This window comes from Falco punctatus, assembly GCF_963210335.1.
Source record: "Falco punctatus genome assembly, chromosome: 10".
Classification (NCBI taxonomy): Eukaryota; Metazoa; Chordata; class Aves; order Falconiformes; family Falconidae; genus Falco; species Falco punctatus.
This window is the reverse complement of record NC_137590.1, coordinates 18965546-18983743: the sequence shown is the minus strand read 5'-3', so window position 1 is coordinate 18983743 and position 18198 is coordinate 18965546. Positions and strand designations below refer to the sequence as shown.

At 47.4% G+C, this 18198-nt stretch overlaps 3 protein-coding genes across 3 annotated transcripts; 1 reads left to right on the top strand and 2 right to left on the bottom strand.

Moving 5' to 3' along the window:
- Positions 1–268: 268 nt before the first annotated feature.
- Positions 269–5893, top strand: LOC308070254 (olfactory receptor 5J3-like; the record flags this gene model as incomplete). The annotated part of the gene is made up of 1 exon (XM_080403897.1): positions 269–5893. The coding sequence occupies exon 1, from the start codon at positions 4922–4924 to the stop codon at positions 5891–5893; it is 972 nt and encodes a 323-aa protein (XP_080260023.1). The 5' UTR covers positions 269–4921.
- Positions 5894–9099: 3206 nt separating this feature from the next.
- On the bottom strand, positions 9100–11662 carry LOC308070255 (olfactory receptor 8I2-like). The gene has a single exon (XM_080403898.1). It carries the CDS (start codon positions 10066–10068, stop codon positions 9115–9117), a length of 954 nt encoding a protein of 317 aa, XP_080260024.1. The 5' UTR covers positions 10069–11662; the 3' UTR covers positions 9100–9114.
- Positions 11663–11684: 22 nt separating this feature from the next.
- On the bottom strand, positions 11685–14795 carry LOC308070252 (olfactory receptor 5T7-like). The gene has a single exon (XM_080403893.1). It carries the CDS (start codon positions 14784–14786, stop codon positions 13731–13733), a length of 1056 nt encoding a protein of 351 aa, XP_080260019.1. The 5' UTR covers positions 14787–14795; the 3' UTR covers positions 11685–13730.
- Between the last annotated feature and the right edge of the window lie 3403 nt (positions 14796–18198).

Sequence of the window (18198 nt, the reverse complement as noted above, 5' to 3'; positions counted from 1 at the left end):
GATCCCAGACTAAGAAATGAGATAGTGCCTCTTTTTTTTTTTTTTTTTTTCCCTTGTTTTCTGTATTTTGCGTAGTCTTTTCCTCTTGTCAAAGCAATGTGCTTGGTTTTGTTTTAAGAATAAAGTTTATACACAAATACAGTGTTTCTCATTCTCTGGAGAAGTGGCTTAAACCTTGTTGCTGAAGGTTGCACAGGTAACGAAAAATGCCAGTTTTAGAGCAAAACCTATAGTGACTAGCCAACAAATCAAGCACAGGCTTGAATACAGGAAATACAAATTGTAAGCATTTGGATGCTTTGTAGACATCAAAAATCTGTGGGTCAGCTCTCTGCCAATTTAAAATGAGAAGCTGGGCTGGCTTCACAGGGGAATTCCTTTGACATCACTAAAATGATCCTGATTCTTAAGCCACCTCAGAAATTTTCATAAATGTAGTATGAAGGAAGGTGCTGTGCATAGAGCTTGAGCTGGGTGCCCTGCCTAGCTCCAACTTGCCAGCGCAGAGCACCCAAAACTTTCAAGTCTGCTTCTCTGATCTGGTGGTTTTCACAGGGGCTCAGCCTAACCTTAATTCCAAGCCCTAAGGTCGAGAACTTTTGGCAAGAAGCAGCCTCGAGGCTTCACATGAGGGCAGTGGTAGCCAGTGTGCTTCAAGAGAGTCATCTGTGCTCCCCCAAGTGTCAGTGCAGCAGGCACTTACCCCCTCTTGCAGAATGTCGTCCAGAAAGCCAGGTAAGTGCTGCAGAGAAAAATCAAGATTTTAAAATCAATAGGCGGATGATGTTTTATCACCTGTTCTGTACATTTCTGTATTTAACAAGGCTTTTATCTGCCAGTATTTGTGCTTTCAGTCCTAAATCATTGTCACTGAGCCACAAGCTTTTGTCCCTCAGCTGGAAAAACCTGCTCAAACAGTTTAAGCAACTTCGAAAGTCACTGGTTTGTCTTTTCTAACGGAGATGAGCCTGGGCTGAGTTCTTGGCATAGTTTACCCAGAAGGTGTTGTTGGTGGCAGAGTTTGAAATCTTGGCTCTTCTCAGACCTTTTCCTGGCCACCACATCCTGCTCCCTCTGTCCTTCCTCTCCCTCCCTTCCCTTCGCCCCTCCCACTACCTTTAATTTCAAAATGCAGTAAAGACAAAAAACCGGGATTGTGTTTTCTCAGCATGTATTCTCTTAAATGTTTCAATTATTTGTTCTAACAGGAGCTTCTTAATCCAGTATTTCTTATTTATCTGTGAATGCCTTCATTGTGACCATGTGGAAAGGTACAGTGAAATGGTTTTGTGTCAAGCGAATGAAAATTTATTTAAAAGAATATTTGGAACTAAGAGTCAGGAAAATGCTTACAGCAAGGAAGTAAACTTAAGTTAGCAGCAGGAAAAAGAAACTGCAGTGACTGTTCAGCCTGATCCTGGCCCCCACAGCTGGCTGCAGAGCCCTCCATCCCACCCACTTCTTGCTGACCTGACCAGCGTTTAGTTCATCGTCTTATTATGCATCACTTTATTAAAGTGACAAAAATAGCTCCAGGAATGAGACAGAAATAAACGATGAAACATTTCTAAAAAATTCTAACAGTCTTTGACACCTACCTTTAATTTACCTAAAGGAACAAGGTTGTTTGTTGCCTGCCATTTTGTCAAGGGATGCACACAAAGAAACATTTAACTTAATATAATTTCTCCAATGAATCTCAAGGGAAAGCACAAGCATGATTGGAGATATAACTCTATGTTTGTGCACTTGGCTTGCACCGTTACACTGAAGCATGTGTTACGCTTTGTACCTTTGGGTTGGAAGTGCCGCTGCATTGCCTCCGTGGCTTCCCGTGGTGCGGTGTGTGTAGCATGCAGCTGCAGCCGTCACCTCCCAGCACAGGAGCCACCAGCTTGAGAAATGAGGTTTTCCTAAGTCCAAGCTGTAAAAACTTACACCTGCAGGGAGACGGCGATTAATGTCCGTGTTTTATCTGGTTACATTGCTCACACTTTCAGCTACCTTTAAATATATATATATAAACTTAGACAGTTTAAGTGAAGCTCTAAATTTGCACAGCCCAAACAGGAGAATAAATCCCAAACCCTGGCATCCCACTGGGCGTTATTTAGCACACCCCTATGGCTGCTTTCCCACCTGCAGCTCAGCACAGGTGAAAGCTTCCCTCCCTCCATCTCAGCATGGAGCAAAGGCAGGTGAGCGAGCTGTGCATGCTGAGCTGTGCGGGACAGGACCCATGTCCAAAATTCTTCCAGGCTCTTCCAACAGTTTCTAATGATCTGTTCTGTGGCTGGCGTGAAGCTCTTTGCTCAGCTAAGATTTACTTCAGGGATTTTATCGGTGAGGGCCAAAGCAGTAAATAAAGCCAGGTGCTGTCCCCCTGCACAGGCCCTTTGGGGCAGCGTCATCACCATTTCTTCTCACCACCGGAGCCGCTGCGTTACTTGATTTCACTTCTGAGTGCCACATCTGTGAACTGCCGTTTCCCTCCCTGCATAGCAGAGTAATTTGAAGAATGGAGGAAAACACATCGCACCTCTTTCTGCCTTAGGACAATGCATGTACATCATGTGTGACTCACAGAGAGATGCATCCGGGTGCTGGGTAAGAACGTAGTGTTACGGGAGAGCAAGACTGTGGCTACAGGCTTCAAACAGAGTACAATTAAACCCCACAGCAGGCAAGCCTGCAAATTTATCAATTCAGGGCAAAAGCTCATTAACAGACTATAGCTGAACTGTATGTTTTCCATATGTCTGAATGCTAGGCATTATCTTCAGGCTTTCTAAGTATGTGTTGTCATCTTAGTGTGATAACACCTCTGAGAAAAGATTTCAGAAGCTGCTTTTTTGCTCTGAACTTACATGAACTGAACAGGAAAGACCAGAGGAGGGCTGCACTACACCGCAGCGCAGGGACACCTGTAGCCTGGCAGCGTTCTGCAGGGCTCAGCCCAAGCAGAGGAAATCTTAGAGATTTTTTTTTTCCTCTAGGAAGAATAAAAACATGCTGCAGCGCCTAGAACAGCCTCCTGCTTCTGCCCATGCTGCAGTGGGAATCCTCCTTTGCAGAAAGCGAGAGCTCAGTCCCAGCAGTAGGGTTGGGTGGATCTGTTACGGGTTTTTGTAGATAAAGATGTTTAAGTGTTCTCAAAAAGAAAAAGTTCATTTAGTGGAAGGGAAAAGGAGCTGCAGCCAAAACCCAGGAATATCCTACCAGCTATTTCTGGTATGTGGGAACCTCATAAATATTTGTAAAGTGAAAACTCTGTCTGTAACAGAGATATAAGCAAGAATCTGGTTTTGTACCAGGAGAGTGGTATGCGGCAATGTATCTCAAATGTGAGATAGCCACCCTGATGGGAGCTGCTAACACCAAGAATGACAATTAACACATCCAGGGATGCCTGGTGCAGGAGCAAAACTGCCAGGCGTCATCGCCCACAGCATCCTTCCCACTCCGGGACAGCATGCTGCGAGAGAAATGGCAGTGTACCCTGATTCAGTAGGTCCCAGCCCAGCCTTTACAGTGTCCTTGGAAAAACTGGGAGGCAGCCGAGCAGGTGGTCTCAGTATTCCAGAGAACTAGTTTATCCTCGCTCCCCGCTGAAGGAGGGGAATTGCAGGGATGGTCCATGTGGAAGAGGTCTCAGTGATGCAGGGGCACACAGGTTTGCTTCATGTAGCTTGGATTAAAGTCTTCTTTCTCCACGGTTCATCCCATGTGCCACACCACCACCTGCTTGCCTGGTAGTACATGTTGTTTTCACCACTAGGTCGGTTTTTTTCCCCTGACATTTTCCATTCTAAACAGATTTCCACTGCTGTTTATCACACTGATCTTAATTAACACCACTACCACTATTTATGCCAGAAGCCAGTCTTCCAGGCTGATGAAGGACTCCGAACATCTGCTGGGAAGTGTGATTAACTGGCACTGGAAGGGCTTGACAAGAAAAAATACTGTGTGCAAGGTGTTGTGTGGTTTGAAAACGAAGGCACCAGTTTTCTTTCTGCTATATGGAGCCTTCTGTTAAGCGATTTAATTTTCTTTTTTCCCTTCTCACCTCCTGAATTCCCATGAACACAGCTAACAGCTTTCTATTACATATATAACACATTATGTACAAATTGTTTCTTATTCATTTCACAATCGTGAAGAGCAGCCTGAAAACGCCTTCCTCCCCTACCCCGAGTGGAGAAAAACATGTAAATAAGAGCCGAGCTGGAACAGATACAAAAATTAAGTGTACTTAACCCCTGTTTCACTGTGGTTTGCCACACTGGGGGAAATATTTTGCCCGTGCTGGAACCGAACCGGGTATCGACAAAGACCGGCAGCTCAGCCTGTCGTTGCCCTCTAGCACTGGGGTTTGCCGCAGGCAGCCGAGGGTACCCCCAAGCCTCCGCCGCCAGCTTCCGAGTTGGTGTGGGCAGCTGGGGATCCAGGGAGCAGGTCAGAGAGGGCACAGCAGATTCAGGGCTCCCAGAATCATCCTGACTCCTGTGTTTAGTCTTCTCATGGGGAAAAATTAAATACCTTTCCCTTGTCTTCCTCCTGTTCTAATGAAATGAGATGGCAAGCTTGCAAATTCTTCACCCTTCTCCCATTTTCAAATCCTTCCATATTGGGTTGGTGTTTTTTTTTAAAAAAAGGAAAAAGCTTTTATTTTTTTAATTCAACCTCGTGGTTAAAGAGGGGAAGGACAGAATGCAATTTCTGAAAGGTTTTGGATGAGTTGCTCTGCCCATGAGGATTTGCTGAGAAGCTAAGTTGGATCAAAGGTATCTAAACTCTGTAGTTTGAATGAAGAGTGCTGGCTGGCAGCAGCTTCACACGCTAGCCATGCCACTGCTCTTTCCTATTTCACTGCTTCTCCTCCTTCCCAAACAGGCGTGCTGCTGTGGAACACAGCAATATGGCTCAAGGCAATCACACCACAGTGACCCAGTTTGTCCTCCTAGGACTAACAAGTGAGCCTAAGCTGCAGACTCCTCTCTTCATAATCTTCTTAATGATTTATCTCGTCACTCTGATGGGCAATCTTGGGCTGATAACCTTGATCGAGACCAACCCCCGGCTGCACACTCCCATGTACTTCTTCCTTTGCAACCTGTCTGTTGTTGATCTTTGCTACTCCTCTGTCTTTTCTCCAAAGCTGCTTATTGGCTTCTTGATGGAAAAGAAAACCATTTCTTACTCTGCCTGCTTCGCCCAGCATTTCTTTTTCCTTGTGTTCGTGACCACAGAGGTGTTCCTGCTGGCTGTGATGGCATATGACCGCTATGTCGCTGTTTGCAACCCGCTTCTCTACACTGCTTTGATGCCCAGGAGTGTCTGCACTCAGCTGGTGGCCGGGTCATACATAGGGGGGGTTCTGAACTCACTAATCCAAACGTGTTGCTTGCTGCCATTGCCTTTTTGTGGACCAAATACCATCAACCATTACTTCTGTGACACTAACCCTCTGCTGAAACTCACCTGCTCCGACAACCACCTCAATGAGCTTCTGCTTGTAACCTTCAACGGAACCATTTCCATGTCTGTGCTTTTCATCATCATCATCTCCTACGTACACATCCTTTTCTCCATCCTGAGGATTAGGTCTGCTGGAGGAAGGCGCAAAGCCTTCTCCACCTGTGCCTCCCACCTGCTGACCATCACCTTGTTCTACGTGCCTGCAGGGCTGAGCCACATGCAGCCAGGCTCCAAGTACTCGGTGGAGATGGAGAAAGTCACTGCTGTGTTTTACACCTTGATCGTCCCCATGCTCAACCCTCTGATCTACAGCCTGAGGAACAAGGAAGTCAAAGATGCCCTGAGAAAAGCAACAGCAAATAAAGTTTTTGTGAGGTGCCTGCTGACCAAAGTGACCCAAACCAGCCGATAAAACTCCTACTGTTTCCCTTTTTAACTAGTCTAATGTCAGCTGCCCAGAGGAGTAAGGAACCACCTATTCACAGAAGCAGGTACAGCACATTTTAGCCATGCTTTAAACTCTGCAGAGACTCAATGTTAACAAGCATCCTGTCATTATGGGCCTCTGATAATATTTACTTGTCTTCTCTTGTGGTTTGTTTTGGGTTTTTCTGTGAAATTATGTAGTATCATAGCAGGTGGTAAAAATAAACTCATAAGGAATTCTCCTCTTCAGCTTAGCTTCTTAAGAAGTTGCACTGATTCAAGCAGGGGTTCCTCCAGGGCAAGTTCAGGAGAACTGGAGGCTTTGGGGGAGGTATATCCAAAAAAACCCAGCTCACTTTGGGCTAATTACAAGGGGACAAGGGCGGGGGGGAAATCTCATTTGCTTCCAGGGCAACGTGCCATGGAAAGTAAGGAAAGGGAGGAGGAGCAGAGCCCACTGAGCTGGCAGGGGATGAGAGCAGCAAGTGCTGAGATGTGGCATCAGGGAGATGATGTGATGCTGAGCAGCCCGGAGGCAGCACAGCCGTGCCTGTGCTGGAAAACCTCTACTGCTTTGCCTCCAGACCCGGAGGGGGCTTCCACCCGAGCTGCTGGGGTGTCCTGCTAAGCTCCCAGCACCACCCCTGGGGCTTGCGCATCCAGCTCTGCCTCGTCTCTGCCTGTACCTGACAGCATCACAGCCCCTGCGTGGATCTCACCCTACACCCTGCTTCCTGCAGCTGCCAGGCACCCAGCTCCAACGGGTTTGCTCTACTGGAGAGAAATGGGCTTCACCTCACCTGCACCTTACATCTGTTTTAGGAAGAGAAGCAACAGCAAGCAATGCTTCTCCCTGTTGGCAAGGGGTTTAGCATGACTGAATGTAACTAGCTATAGAAAAGTATTTCCCCCCCATTTTCTCGTCATGGGGCTGTGGTCAGTGATATTTCCCCCCAGCTGACTCTTCCCCCAAGGCAGCTGCACAGCTGAGGAGGTACCACTGCGGGATGCTGCAGGATTTCCTGCTCTCCAAAGCAGAAGTGGCTCACTACAACCTGTTAGAGACCTTTAGCAACGAGGGCTGGGATCCCAGGTCCCCACAGAAAGAAGAGGGGTCAGCTGTCACTCAATGTCAATTTGCACATGGTTGCACCGGATTTAGCCCAAACACTTTTTTTTTCATAGCTAAACCAAAAGATAAATACCCCTAGCATGACTTCTTTTAGATAGTCATAGAAATCACAACCTAAGCACACCCACTGTATTATTATACCAATAATTCAAACTTGGTTTTGCTCAGGTGTGGATGCCTGATACAGAGGAAAATAAAGTCCACCCAGAGCAGGCAGCTGAGCAGGAAAGGTACAGACACAGACCAAGGGGCAGATGGGAAGATCTTTAGAACACTTGCCTTTCATAAAAGCTTGCTTTACCCTTAGCTTGGACACTGGAGGGTCTTGCCCCACATTGTTTGGCTGTTTGCATGATGCAGCATGGCTCAGGGAGGACAAGTCGCTCCCTGAGGGAAGGCAAACTGGGAGCTGAAGGCAGCCACAACACGGGGCACCGTCCCACAGAGCCCAAGCACAGCAGCAGCTCCCATCAATAGCACAGGGGAAACCAAGGGGCAAATTCAAGCCCAGGGCCAGCTACAGCACAGCTCCAAAAACAGTCAGATACCCAGGGCTGAGCTTAAATAGTGCCCCAAGCCTGGGGCAGAGGGTGGGGGCGGATGTCCAGGTGATGCTGGCCATGGCAGTTACCATGATGCCACTTCCTGATGTCCTGGGGAGAAGAGACCTTTCCCCCACCCGGTGCCCTAAGCACAGCTAGAGCAGAGTATCCAGCATCCTCTGCTGTACCCCCCGCACAGAGGAGGGATGGATGGGGCAGAAGGGAGCACGGAGCTCCTCTGTTGTGCGTTAACAACTTGCATCCCTCCCTCTCACCCCACCCAAACAGAGACTGTGTTCTCTGTTTCTCAGGGAAATTGTCCAAATGCCAGTACTGTTCATGAAAATTCCATCAGAAATATTGATTAAAAGCTTTACAGCATTTCACTTCACCTTACAGCTGGTTTTAACTGGTTACCATTGCATTCATTCATTATTCCTTACGGTTCTTTCAGGAAGACTACAGTTTACAAAGGTGCTTATTTTAGAACATAAAATGTATTCACTTTATCATGATACAAGCTCCATGTTCTTTGCAGAAATTGTATAGTTCATTAAACTTAAAAGGTGTATCTTGATTAAATGCGGAAAAACCTTTGTCTACTGTTTCCTTTAGAGCATCTTCCACCTCAGCCACGTGACGACGTACAGCAGAGTCATAACTCAGTCAAACCATGGACCATCGAAAAAGGAAAAGATCAGTAAGTGTAAAGGCAGGGCATCCCAAGAAGGTTCTGGCTGGAACACACTCCTGGCAACGTATGTACGTGCACCCCCAGCCAGTCGTTAGCACGGGTCCAGGTCCCCTGAGCCGATGCCATGCCTTTGTGCTCTCACACGATTCTTCTATACTTTGGGTCACAAATGTCACCTGGGGTCACAGCTGGACCTTCACCGGGATGGCCACATTCCACGCTGCCTGTTGCCAGATCACTCACGTTGCTTAAACATAATCCTTTTGCCAGGATCACTGCCAGCAGGATCCTGCAAGGATCCTCCTTATGCCCTTCTACACACAGCTGCTGTTTCCCACTTTACAAAGGGACCTCACCGATCCCTGGCTTGGCAAAGCCTCGGTAAAAGCAGATCCAAAACTGCTCCTAGAAAAATCCAGAGAGCCTGGGTCGCGTTGCAGATCTGCATATATCACTGGCTTAACTAGATCCTCTGTTCTTCAAGCTTATTTGGGAAAAATTATTATCCAGCAGGCAATGGGAATATTACTAATAGTTTACCTCCCATTGCAGCATCCTCCTTGTGGGCAATATTTCCATTTAACACAGTTGAGACACAAAACATCATGGTACCGTTTCAGTTTTGCCAGGAAAGCACTGACAATTGTTTAAATTAATTACTGTAGGCTCATGCCACTATGAAAATAAGCCGAAGTCATTTGAGGAGCCTGATCTGTCACACTGGCTCCCCACACCCTGTACTTGCCATGGGATTTCCCTATGTGTGAGCAGCACAATAATGGCCAATAACGCATATTCCTTTATTACCTCCCAAGTACCGAAGAGCTGCAAATGCCTTTTCAAAGCCTGGATAGATGGGGCACCAGCTTTCGCACCCACAGGCGCCTCAGGGCCCCCTTCACCTCCTTGTTCCTCAGGCTGTAGATGAAGGGGTTGAGCGTGGGGGTCAGGGTGGTGTAACAGACTGAGGCCAGCTTCGCCTGGTCCCACCGGCTCGCCTGGTGAGGCTGGACATAGGCGAGCACCGCCGGCACATAGAAGACGGTGATGGCAACCAGGTGGGAGGTGCAGGTGGAGAAAGCTTTAAGCCTCCTCCTGACCAAAGGGATTTGCAGGGCAGCATGGAGGATGTAGGTGTAGGAAACCAGGATCATCAGGGAAGAGCCCACGGCGTTAAGCCCAGCGTTGAAAACCTGCAAGATCTGGTTTGCACGGGTGTCTGAGCAGGAGAGCTGCAACAGGGTGGGTAGCTCGCAGAAGAAGTGGTTGATGCTTCTGGCCCGGCAGAATGACAACCTCCCCGCCAGGATGGTGTGCACCAGGGAGCTGAGTAAGCCCATGGTGTACACCAGCACCATCATGCCATAGCAACGCACCCTGGACATGGCAGTGGTGTAAAGCAGCGGCTTGCACACAGCCATGTACCGGTCATAAGCCATCACCCCCAGGAGGAAGCACTCACAGATCATCAAAGCTACAAAAAAATATACCTGGGCCAAGCAACCCAAAAAAGAGATGTGGCTTCTCCCCAGAAGGAAGGTCTCCAGTGCTTTTGGGACAACAGTAGAGGAGAGGCAAAAATCTACGAAAGATAAGTGGGTCAGGAAGAAATACATGGGGGTGTGGAGCTGGGGGTCGGTGTTGATGAGCAGGATCATCATCAGGTTCCCCAGCACCATTAAAACATACAGGCATAAGAAAATTGTGAAGATGGTGGTTTGTAGCTCTGGGGCATCAGAGAAGCCCAAGAGGATGAAGCCAGACAAGACGGTGAAGTTTTCTCCACCCATCATTTCTACAAGTTAGGTGAATTTGCATAGAAATAAAATGAATCAATGAAATAAATCCCTAGGAGAGAAATACTGTGGAAACATTGGAATTTAATCTGTAAACCAAATGTGATAGGAAGTGGTGGGAGTTTTTTTAGAAAAATACAAGGCAACTATTTCTGTCTTTGTCCCAAGCTTTGAAGTCAAACAGGTAAAGGAGCTAATTACACAGTCAGATATTAAAAAAGAATAATTCTACATTATTTATATGTACTAATGATACACTAAGACATATCAAAATGTTTATCCAAGTGTAAAAAAATGAAGTCAAATAAGCACATTCCAAAATGTGGCAAACAGAGAAGATGTGTATTCTCACCACTGATTTCTGGAAATTTTAGGGATTTTTTTTTCTCTTTTCTTTTTTTCTTTCCAGACTGGATCAGTGCTCTTCTGTGGCCTCATTAGTTCTGGTCCAGCCTTTTCATCATGAAACAAAGCCATGCACTTGAAATAGTTGGTTGGGGGGGGTGGGGAGGGGGTTAATTTCTAAATTTATCTGCTTTTGAAGAACCCCCCTGTGTGCTGGGTGGGAGGTGGAGCCATGGTATCATCTTCAGCACAGCTTTGCTTTGATGGCAGGGAGCTTTCTATGACCAACTAGCAGCCTTCAAATGTATCATATATACACCAAACTTTTTAAAGCTTCACCTTGGATTGCCCCATCTCTCCCATTCAGCCCCTCTGCAGATGAATTATCTGGTGGAAGATCTACCTACAGATGTCTGCAGCGCAGCTGAAACATCCCTAAATCAGCCATAGATGGGGTCAGGAGTGTGGTTTTTTGAAGGAAACCTCATAACCCCTGCTGGGGCACAGGGTTCATGCCATGGATGCTCTTGGAGAGCATAGATGGGCTTCCTTTAGATGCAGCTGCTGCAGTACATCCCGGCCACGGAACAGCATCTGCTCCCCCAGGACAGGCTGAATTAAAAAAACCACAAAAGGCTGAAGTGAGTGCAGGAGGGTAATTCAGTCCTAGTGGCAATTGCTTTACGCTACCAACCTCAGACCTTCTTGGTCAACGTCACTTGGTAGTGGAGACGTTGCTGCAGCTCTGTCCGGATGACTGGTACCCTGGAGGCACGCACTTCTCTCCATCGACAGCAATTTCATCACCAGGATCAAACTAACCGTGTCCTAGTGGTGCACGGGGCCATCCTGCAGAGGCAACCTGTGGCGACCAGCTCATACATGACCTTGCAGCCCCGGAGAGGACAATCACACTTGAAACAGCTTCAAGGTGAAGACCATGCTAAATATTAAAATAACATGTCAATATTAAAGAAATTATTCTAACTAACAAAAATATTTACAGTCTTGCCCAGTACAGACGGAGCTCCACCTGAGCATGAGCCCATGCTGCTGGACCTCGCAGAGCAGAAGCTTTTATCCGGAATGTTCTGCTTATCCCAACAGGACAGCAGGGAGTTGGCTGCTCTTCAGCCATGTGAGCAAAACAGAAGTATTAATTGGGCTTTTTTTTTTGTTTTTCTTTGGAGGGGGGGCCGGCGGTGGGAGGTCCCCTTTTTTTTTTTGGTTTAGGTCTGCCAATTGATCATTTAAATGCAGAAATTTAAAAAAAAAAAAAAAGTGACTACCGTAACATGATTTTTTTTTTAAAAAAGGAATCAATTGGCTCCTTGGAACTTATATACCCATCCCAGCTCCCTCAAAAAGGGATTAGTGTGAATTTTTCAGGTGTTAATCAATACTAACATGCTTTTTGCACTATGAAGTGCACAAACAGCTGAAAAGAGAGCAGCCGAGTGCGGTGGAAGCAGAGTGCTTCGCAGCGTGCCTGCTCGTACCCCTGCACTTCCAAGTGTTGCCAGGTCACGGGCAAGGCAGCACAAGGGTCACCACCTGGAAAACTCAAACCCTTTTTTACCTGCTTGGTTGAAATGAAAGGTGTTGGCAGACGTGGTGCCTGCAGCTCCTCGGGAAGCCCATCCGATGGGTGGAAGCTGCAGCAGGAGGAGAGATGCTCTGGAGCAGGATCGCCCAGGCTGGTTGGCAGACAGGATTTATCCCAGACGAAGCATTACCTCAGGTGTTTGTGCAAGCTGTTCTCCCTCAGGACCCTCCTCCAGCTGATAATGGTTTTGACCTGCTCAGCAAAAGCCCCTTCCACCCCCCCCTCCCTCACGACTGCGCCAGCCCCTGCAGGACCAGCTCTCCTGTGCAGACCTGCCCCGGCTCTAGGGCCACCACCTGCTCTTGCAGGACGACAGCTCCAGGACAGTTTGCTGTTTATTTATCCAACTATCACAAACTTCTCTGTTTCAGCCTTTCCCTTTCCCACCAACAGGGAAAGCTGACAGATCAGCTAGCGTTGCGTTGAAGGATGCTGAAAACAAACTGAACGGAGCATCCCTGCTTTGAGCGTGGCCGTGGGGAGTCCTCTCCAGCGGACAGATTTATTTCCATACACTTTACTGGTGACCACACAACAGTTTGCTCAAAAGCATAATTTTACACAGCTGCTTTGAGGATAGAACACAATTAACACAGATTTACCAGCTGTTTGTTGATGAATCCTGAGTGCCAGTGTTTCCTGAAAGCTTCGGTTACCCGAAGAGACACTGTAAAACCATTAGTTTTTATATTAAATAAATATAAGGATGGGGCAGATGGGAGGGAATGCCAAGCTATGAAAGTGTGGGGAAGAAGGATGGAGAAGCATATAGGTGGCTTTAGATGTTTTTTATGTAAAACTTTTTTTGCCAGAAGATTCCAGATGGTTAGTCCTGGAGCTGCACTGGACATGGGTGGCAAAGGATTTCCCCATGGCGTTTAGCTTCTTTCTTCCCCATTCAGTACTGAGCTAGAACCAAGGCTTGTAAAGTGGGAAAAGCTATAGAAGGGGGTGGGTGGGTGTGCAGAGAAATAGGGATTAATCCTTACTCAACTTTAGGACAAAAAAAAAGAGATTTTAAAGATTACTTTTTTTTAAATATAGGGAAGGCAAAAGGATCCACTAGGAATACCTGCTGGGATAGGGTGTGTATCTGCAGGGTGAATAACATGCTTGTTCCATCTCCATCACGAGATGACCCTAGGCCACCAGCACCTTGGCTGTTCAGGGGAAAAGAAGATCCAAACCACCCTCCCACCAGCGCTCCAGCTCTTTACAGGCCCAGTTAAATTCAGGGCAGAGCAGAGGCTCAGGTATGACTTGTCCCCATTTACCGTGAGTGCTCTGATGACCAGCACACCATCACAGCATTGATTCACACCACCTCACTTTGTAGTCTGGAGCTAAAAGTCCTGGAAAAATCAGTTATCAGCCTCCTAAACCCAGAAACATCACCAGAAGACATTGATTAATATCAAACATGAGAGACCAGACACCGGCTAGTTTGATGCCAGCAGGGCAAAGCCACCACCTACATTCTTCCTTTTCCTCTCTGAAGCCCAAAATGAAGTTGATTATTATTTTTGTACCAATATTTAAATAATAAATAATATGTACGTCAAGTCTCATTTAAATAAGTTTCTGCTCAGTACAGGGTCACTGTCAGGTCTCAGGTTACCACCAGGAAAGGTCCTGTCCCTCCCAGCGCAGCACATATCCTTGGGTCGGGGAGAAACATGGGTTTTAGGCGTCCTACTTCCAGGTGTGTTTAGTTCCTTCTTCTTGAAGGTGCAACACCTAACCTTTCCTCCTGAAGGTGCGATACCAAGCCCTCCTCACCACAGCAGCGTAACCCTCTCCTTTCAGCCCACCAGGAACCACAGGTGGACAAAGAGGAGATGACCCTACCTTTGGCTTTCCTCATGGCGTTCTTCACATCGGTGTTCCTGAGGGTGTAGATGAGCGGGTTCAGCATGGGGACTGCAACGCTGTACAGCATGGAGACCACCTCGTCATGGCCCAGGGAGCGTCCGGAGCCGGGGCGCAGGTACATAAAGAGGGAGCTGCCGTAGTACAGAGCGATGGAGACCAGGTGAGAGGTACAGGTGGAGAAGGCTTTGTGCCGATCAGCCATGGAGGAGATCCTGAAGACAGTGGAGAGGATGGACAAGTAGGAGGCTAGGATGAAGACTGTGGTGCTTAGCACATTGAACCCCACCACAGCAGAAACAATCGCCTCGTTGACATGGGTGTCAGAGCAGGAGAGGGCTAGCAGCGGTGGGCCGTCACAGAAGAAATGGTTGATCCTCTTGGACCGGCAGAACGGGAGACGAAAGATGGAAACCATGTGTATGGTGGAGCTGATCACACCAGCCAAGTAGGCACCAGCCAGCATCCCAAGGCAAAGGCGCTGGGACATGACCGCAGAGTAGAGCAGGGGGTTACAGATGGCCATGTAGCGATCATAAGCCATAGCAGCCAGCACGTAGCACTCAGTGGTGGCACAGGTGGCAAAGGAGAAGAGCTGAGCAGCACACCTGATGAAAGAAATAACCTTCTCCTCCACCAAAAAGTTCAGCAATGTTTGAGGGATGATGGTAGAGGAGTAGCAGATGTCCAGGAGAGACAAGTGGCTTAGGAAGAAGTACATGGGGGTGTGCAGGCATGAATTGGTTCTGATTAATATAATTACTCCCAGATTTCCCATTAAAGTGACCACATAGACAGCAAGAAATAAGACAAAGCATATCATCTGCAGGTCTGCTCGGTCTGTGAAGCCCAGGAGAATAAACATGGATGTAAACGTATTGTTACCTTCAACCATATTGAATATATAAGCAGTTCAGCTGCTTTACATCTTTCAGATGGAAATGCTTAATAGGCCAAGTCTGTCAATGATGTTGAGAATGGCCAGTTTCTGCCTCTCAACCTGTTACACCACTTTAAGTCAATGTTCTCCTCTCTCAAAGAGAATTCATCTTACCACAAGTTCCCAAGGCCAGCCTCCACCTCCAGCCTCAACACACAACCACCGGCGACATGCTTGGAAGCAGGTGGGTATTTTAAGGTGAGGAAGGAGGGCAACACTGTACCAGAATAAAGCCTAAATAAATTGCAGGGCTTCGTCGTAGTTCCCGTCAAGCCTTTGACACATGGAAGTCCATTATTTCCACAATAACTGCTGAGAAAATGGAATTATTTCTCATCTTTTGAGTGCTCCCAGTCCACTGTGAGCACATGAGGAGCAGGTATCTCTCCCGTGTCCCAGCAGGTATCTCTCCCATGTCCCAGGAACACCTCTTCCAGGTGAAAGCACTGGAAAACACAACTTACCTTAGCATAATTTTTCCTCATCTGGGATGGTGCACTAATTTTGCATGGTTTGCACTGGGTGGTGCACAAGGGTTTGTCTTTCCTCACATTGTTTTAGACATGATGCCTAACGTGGAGATAAAAGATAAATTAAGGCTTGTCCCTCTCTGCTCACCAGGGAGAAATCAGCAGCCCCAAAACTCACACTCTATGACAGATAGAACACACGCACATTGATTCTTCCTGGATAACATTAATCATTGCTTGACAGAGTTACACCAGAGAGCAAAGCAAGAGCGCACGCTGCCTGCTGGCTGCCAAACAGACCCAAACTTTAAGGTTGTAACTCTGTGATGATCCTTTGCTGAAGGGGCGAGGTTCGTCTCCAGATCCAGACATCTCATTTCAGCCGTCCTGTGAGCAACGCTTCTGGTCTCCCGGTGTTATTAACGGGGGTTTCGAGCTGCTTTTCACTGCTCCTTGTGTTGATGCCGGAGGCGAAGCTGCGTGGTGCTGGAAGATGCGTTGCCAATAATGACAATCGAGCTGTTTGGGGCTGGGGCTGAATCCTCCCCCTCAGGCAGCGTCCTGCCTAGGTGCAGACTTCTGCTGCCGGTGGAGAATTGACCTGAATGTCACAATTAACTAAGGCTCATCTTCAATTTTTCTTTACCCAACAAACAAAACATTTTGTGTGAAGCCATCCAAGATGTAGCTATCAAACTCAAGAAGTTTTTGAGGCTGCGGGTTGTGCCACGCACGACAGCTGCCTGCCAGGAGTCACATCTCCCTGCAGCTTGAAGACATTAACTGGACTGGAGCTAAATTAAATTTAAAACCCATTTCTTGCTGCCTTGGATTAGGTATTACTCACGCTGAACAGGTGGGTGGCTGGTCCACGCTCTGCTGAATTGCTAACAGAGTATTTATCCTTGTCCTCCCAGGGAAAGGATCTCCATTTGTGGTACTTTCTTTCCTACCTGAATTGGGGAGGAACTTGCATCTCTTGGGCAAGCCAGTACAAGACCTTCCAACAAGCTGCCCTGGGACTCACTGAGCAGCCTTTCCTTAGTGTTTTCCAAGATTTAACTCACGGTATGGATAAGAGAAAGACTGGCCGCTGCCTACACCCTGCACCAGGCAGAGCCTTACAGTGCATCCTCCTGGTCCAGTCCAGACAGCCCACTCTTGTGGGGGACGTTATCCTCAAAATCTCAGTACAGGAACAAGGGGAAGGTGCCAGAGCTATAGAGCTAAAACATACCATTTGGGTAGCTGGGGGTTTGAGGGTCTTACAGCCCAGACTAGTGACTGCAGAAAAACTTGGTTAATGGGATGTTTTAAAATGTGAAGTAAAAGCAGCCTGTGCTCACGCCTCCAGCATCCCTCTGCTTTCTCAGGGTGATGGTTTCTGCCAGCCTGAGACAGAGCCGGTGAGGACAGGCTGCCCTGGGTCCTGGGAATCCTGTGGGAGCGGTGGGACAAAGTGGGATTTCTTCTGCTTTGCTCTCGGGGCCGGCTGAACCCTCACAGCCGTGCCCCAGCCTGGCTGGGAAGCCGTGTCTTCTCCCATGCAACATCCACCCACGCTTCCACAGCTTTGCTCTTCACAGCATTCACAGAGCCCAGGGTGAAACAGGTTGGGGAATGACATCTTCACCTCGACGGACCTGCCAGATCAAGTGAGGGTCAGTGCCAGCCAAGCCCAGAGCGACCCCAAGAGCCTCCACTGCCCGGTCAATATACAGCCAATTGGGTTTTAAAATTAATGACAGCATAAGGTGTTGTTTGAACAATACCTGCTCAAAAATGTTGCCTTTCATAGTTTCACACATCCTAAAAAAATTCCAGAAGGTAGTCTTTGTAATATCTGTGTGTCATGTGCGATAGCTGTACTTGAAAACCTCTTACTCTTTCCCCATGGAGCAGCTCTTCTTGGAAGCATTCAATGCTTGGTACAGACTGCACGGGATGAGAAATCCAGCACTGCCTTTTTTTTTTCAGTTTATGTTGATATTTAGAGTAAAAAAAGTAAATTCATTTTTCATTTTGATGTACCTGCCTTTATTTTTCAGCCAGAAACTCCTCTGATACTTTGCCTCGAAAGCCGCGAGGGGGCTGCACTGGCCGCAGTGCCTTCCATGAAAGGACCAAAGTCACAGCTTCATCTGCTCAAAAAAAATACCAGCTAGTAAGGAACATTCCTGGTTTTATCCACCTAGCACTCAGTGCTCTATAGCAAAGGGTGGGTTTCTTCCCCGAGAAGGCCACCAGGACAAACTCACCCAGAGTGGCCCAGGAGCAGGGTGATTATATAGGCAGCAGCATCCATCTAATGCAGCACCTGAGGGCACTGAGGGCAGCTGCCCACCTGGGACTGTTTAGGTAGCGATGGATGCAGTTTACATAAGTCAACAACAACAAATGAAATCCTTCACCTACGTGGGATAAAAATTCAGATCTCTCTATGTATTTTCATTTGCCTTTATCGTAAAATCTAGGATGGGTTTGTTAGGAAGAAAGATGTGCTGCAGGAACCCTTTCTGAGAGGGATCTGTAGATCTATAGGAAACAGTTGCTGTAGGAGGTGGTAATCTAAAGAAACAGGAATTACCATTTCAAGTTGGGTAGAGTTGGCCCAGATGGTTTAAGAGAAAAATAATATTCGATAATCTAAATTTCCTACAACCTGAAACCTCGCCCAAGGATTGCATTAGGGGGGGAAAAATTAAATTGCAGTTTAAAGTATCGTTTCTAAATGCAATGGGAGCTTGGTAAGGGCGGCTTGTTCAAATATCTGACAGTGCCTGTTCATTTTTAACAGGCTCAAGAGCTGATGCTGAGAAAATCAGCGACGTGGATGGGATCAGCCATTGCAGAGGCAGCGCCATGGGCTTGTGGTATTTAGGTGCTATCACTCAGTT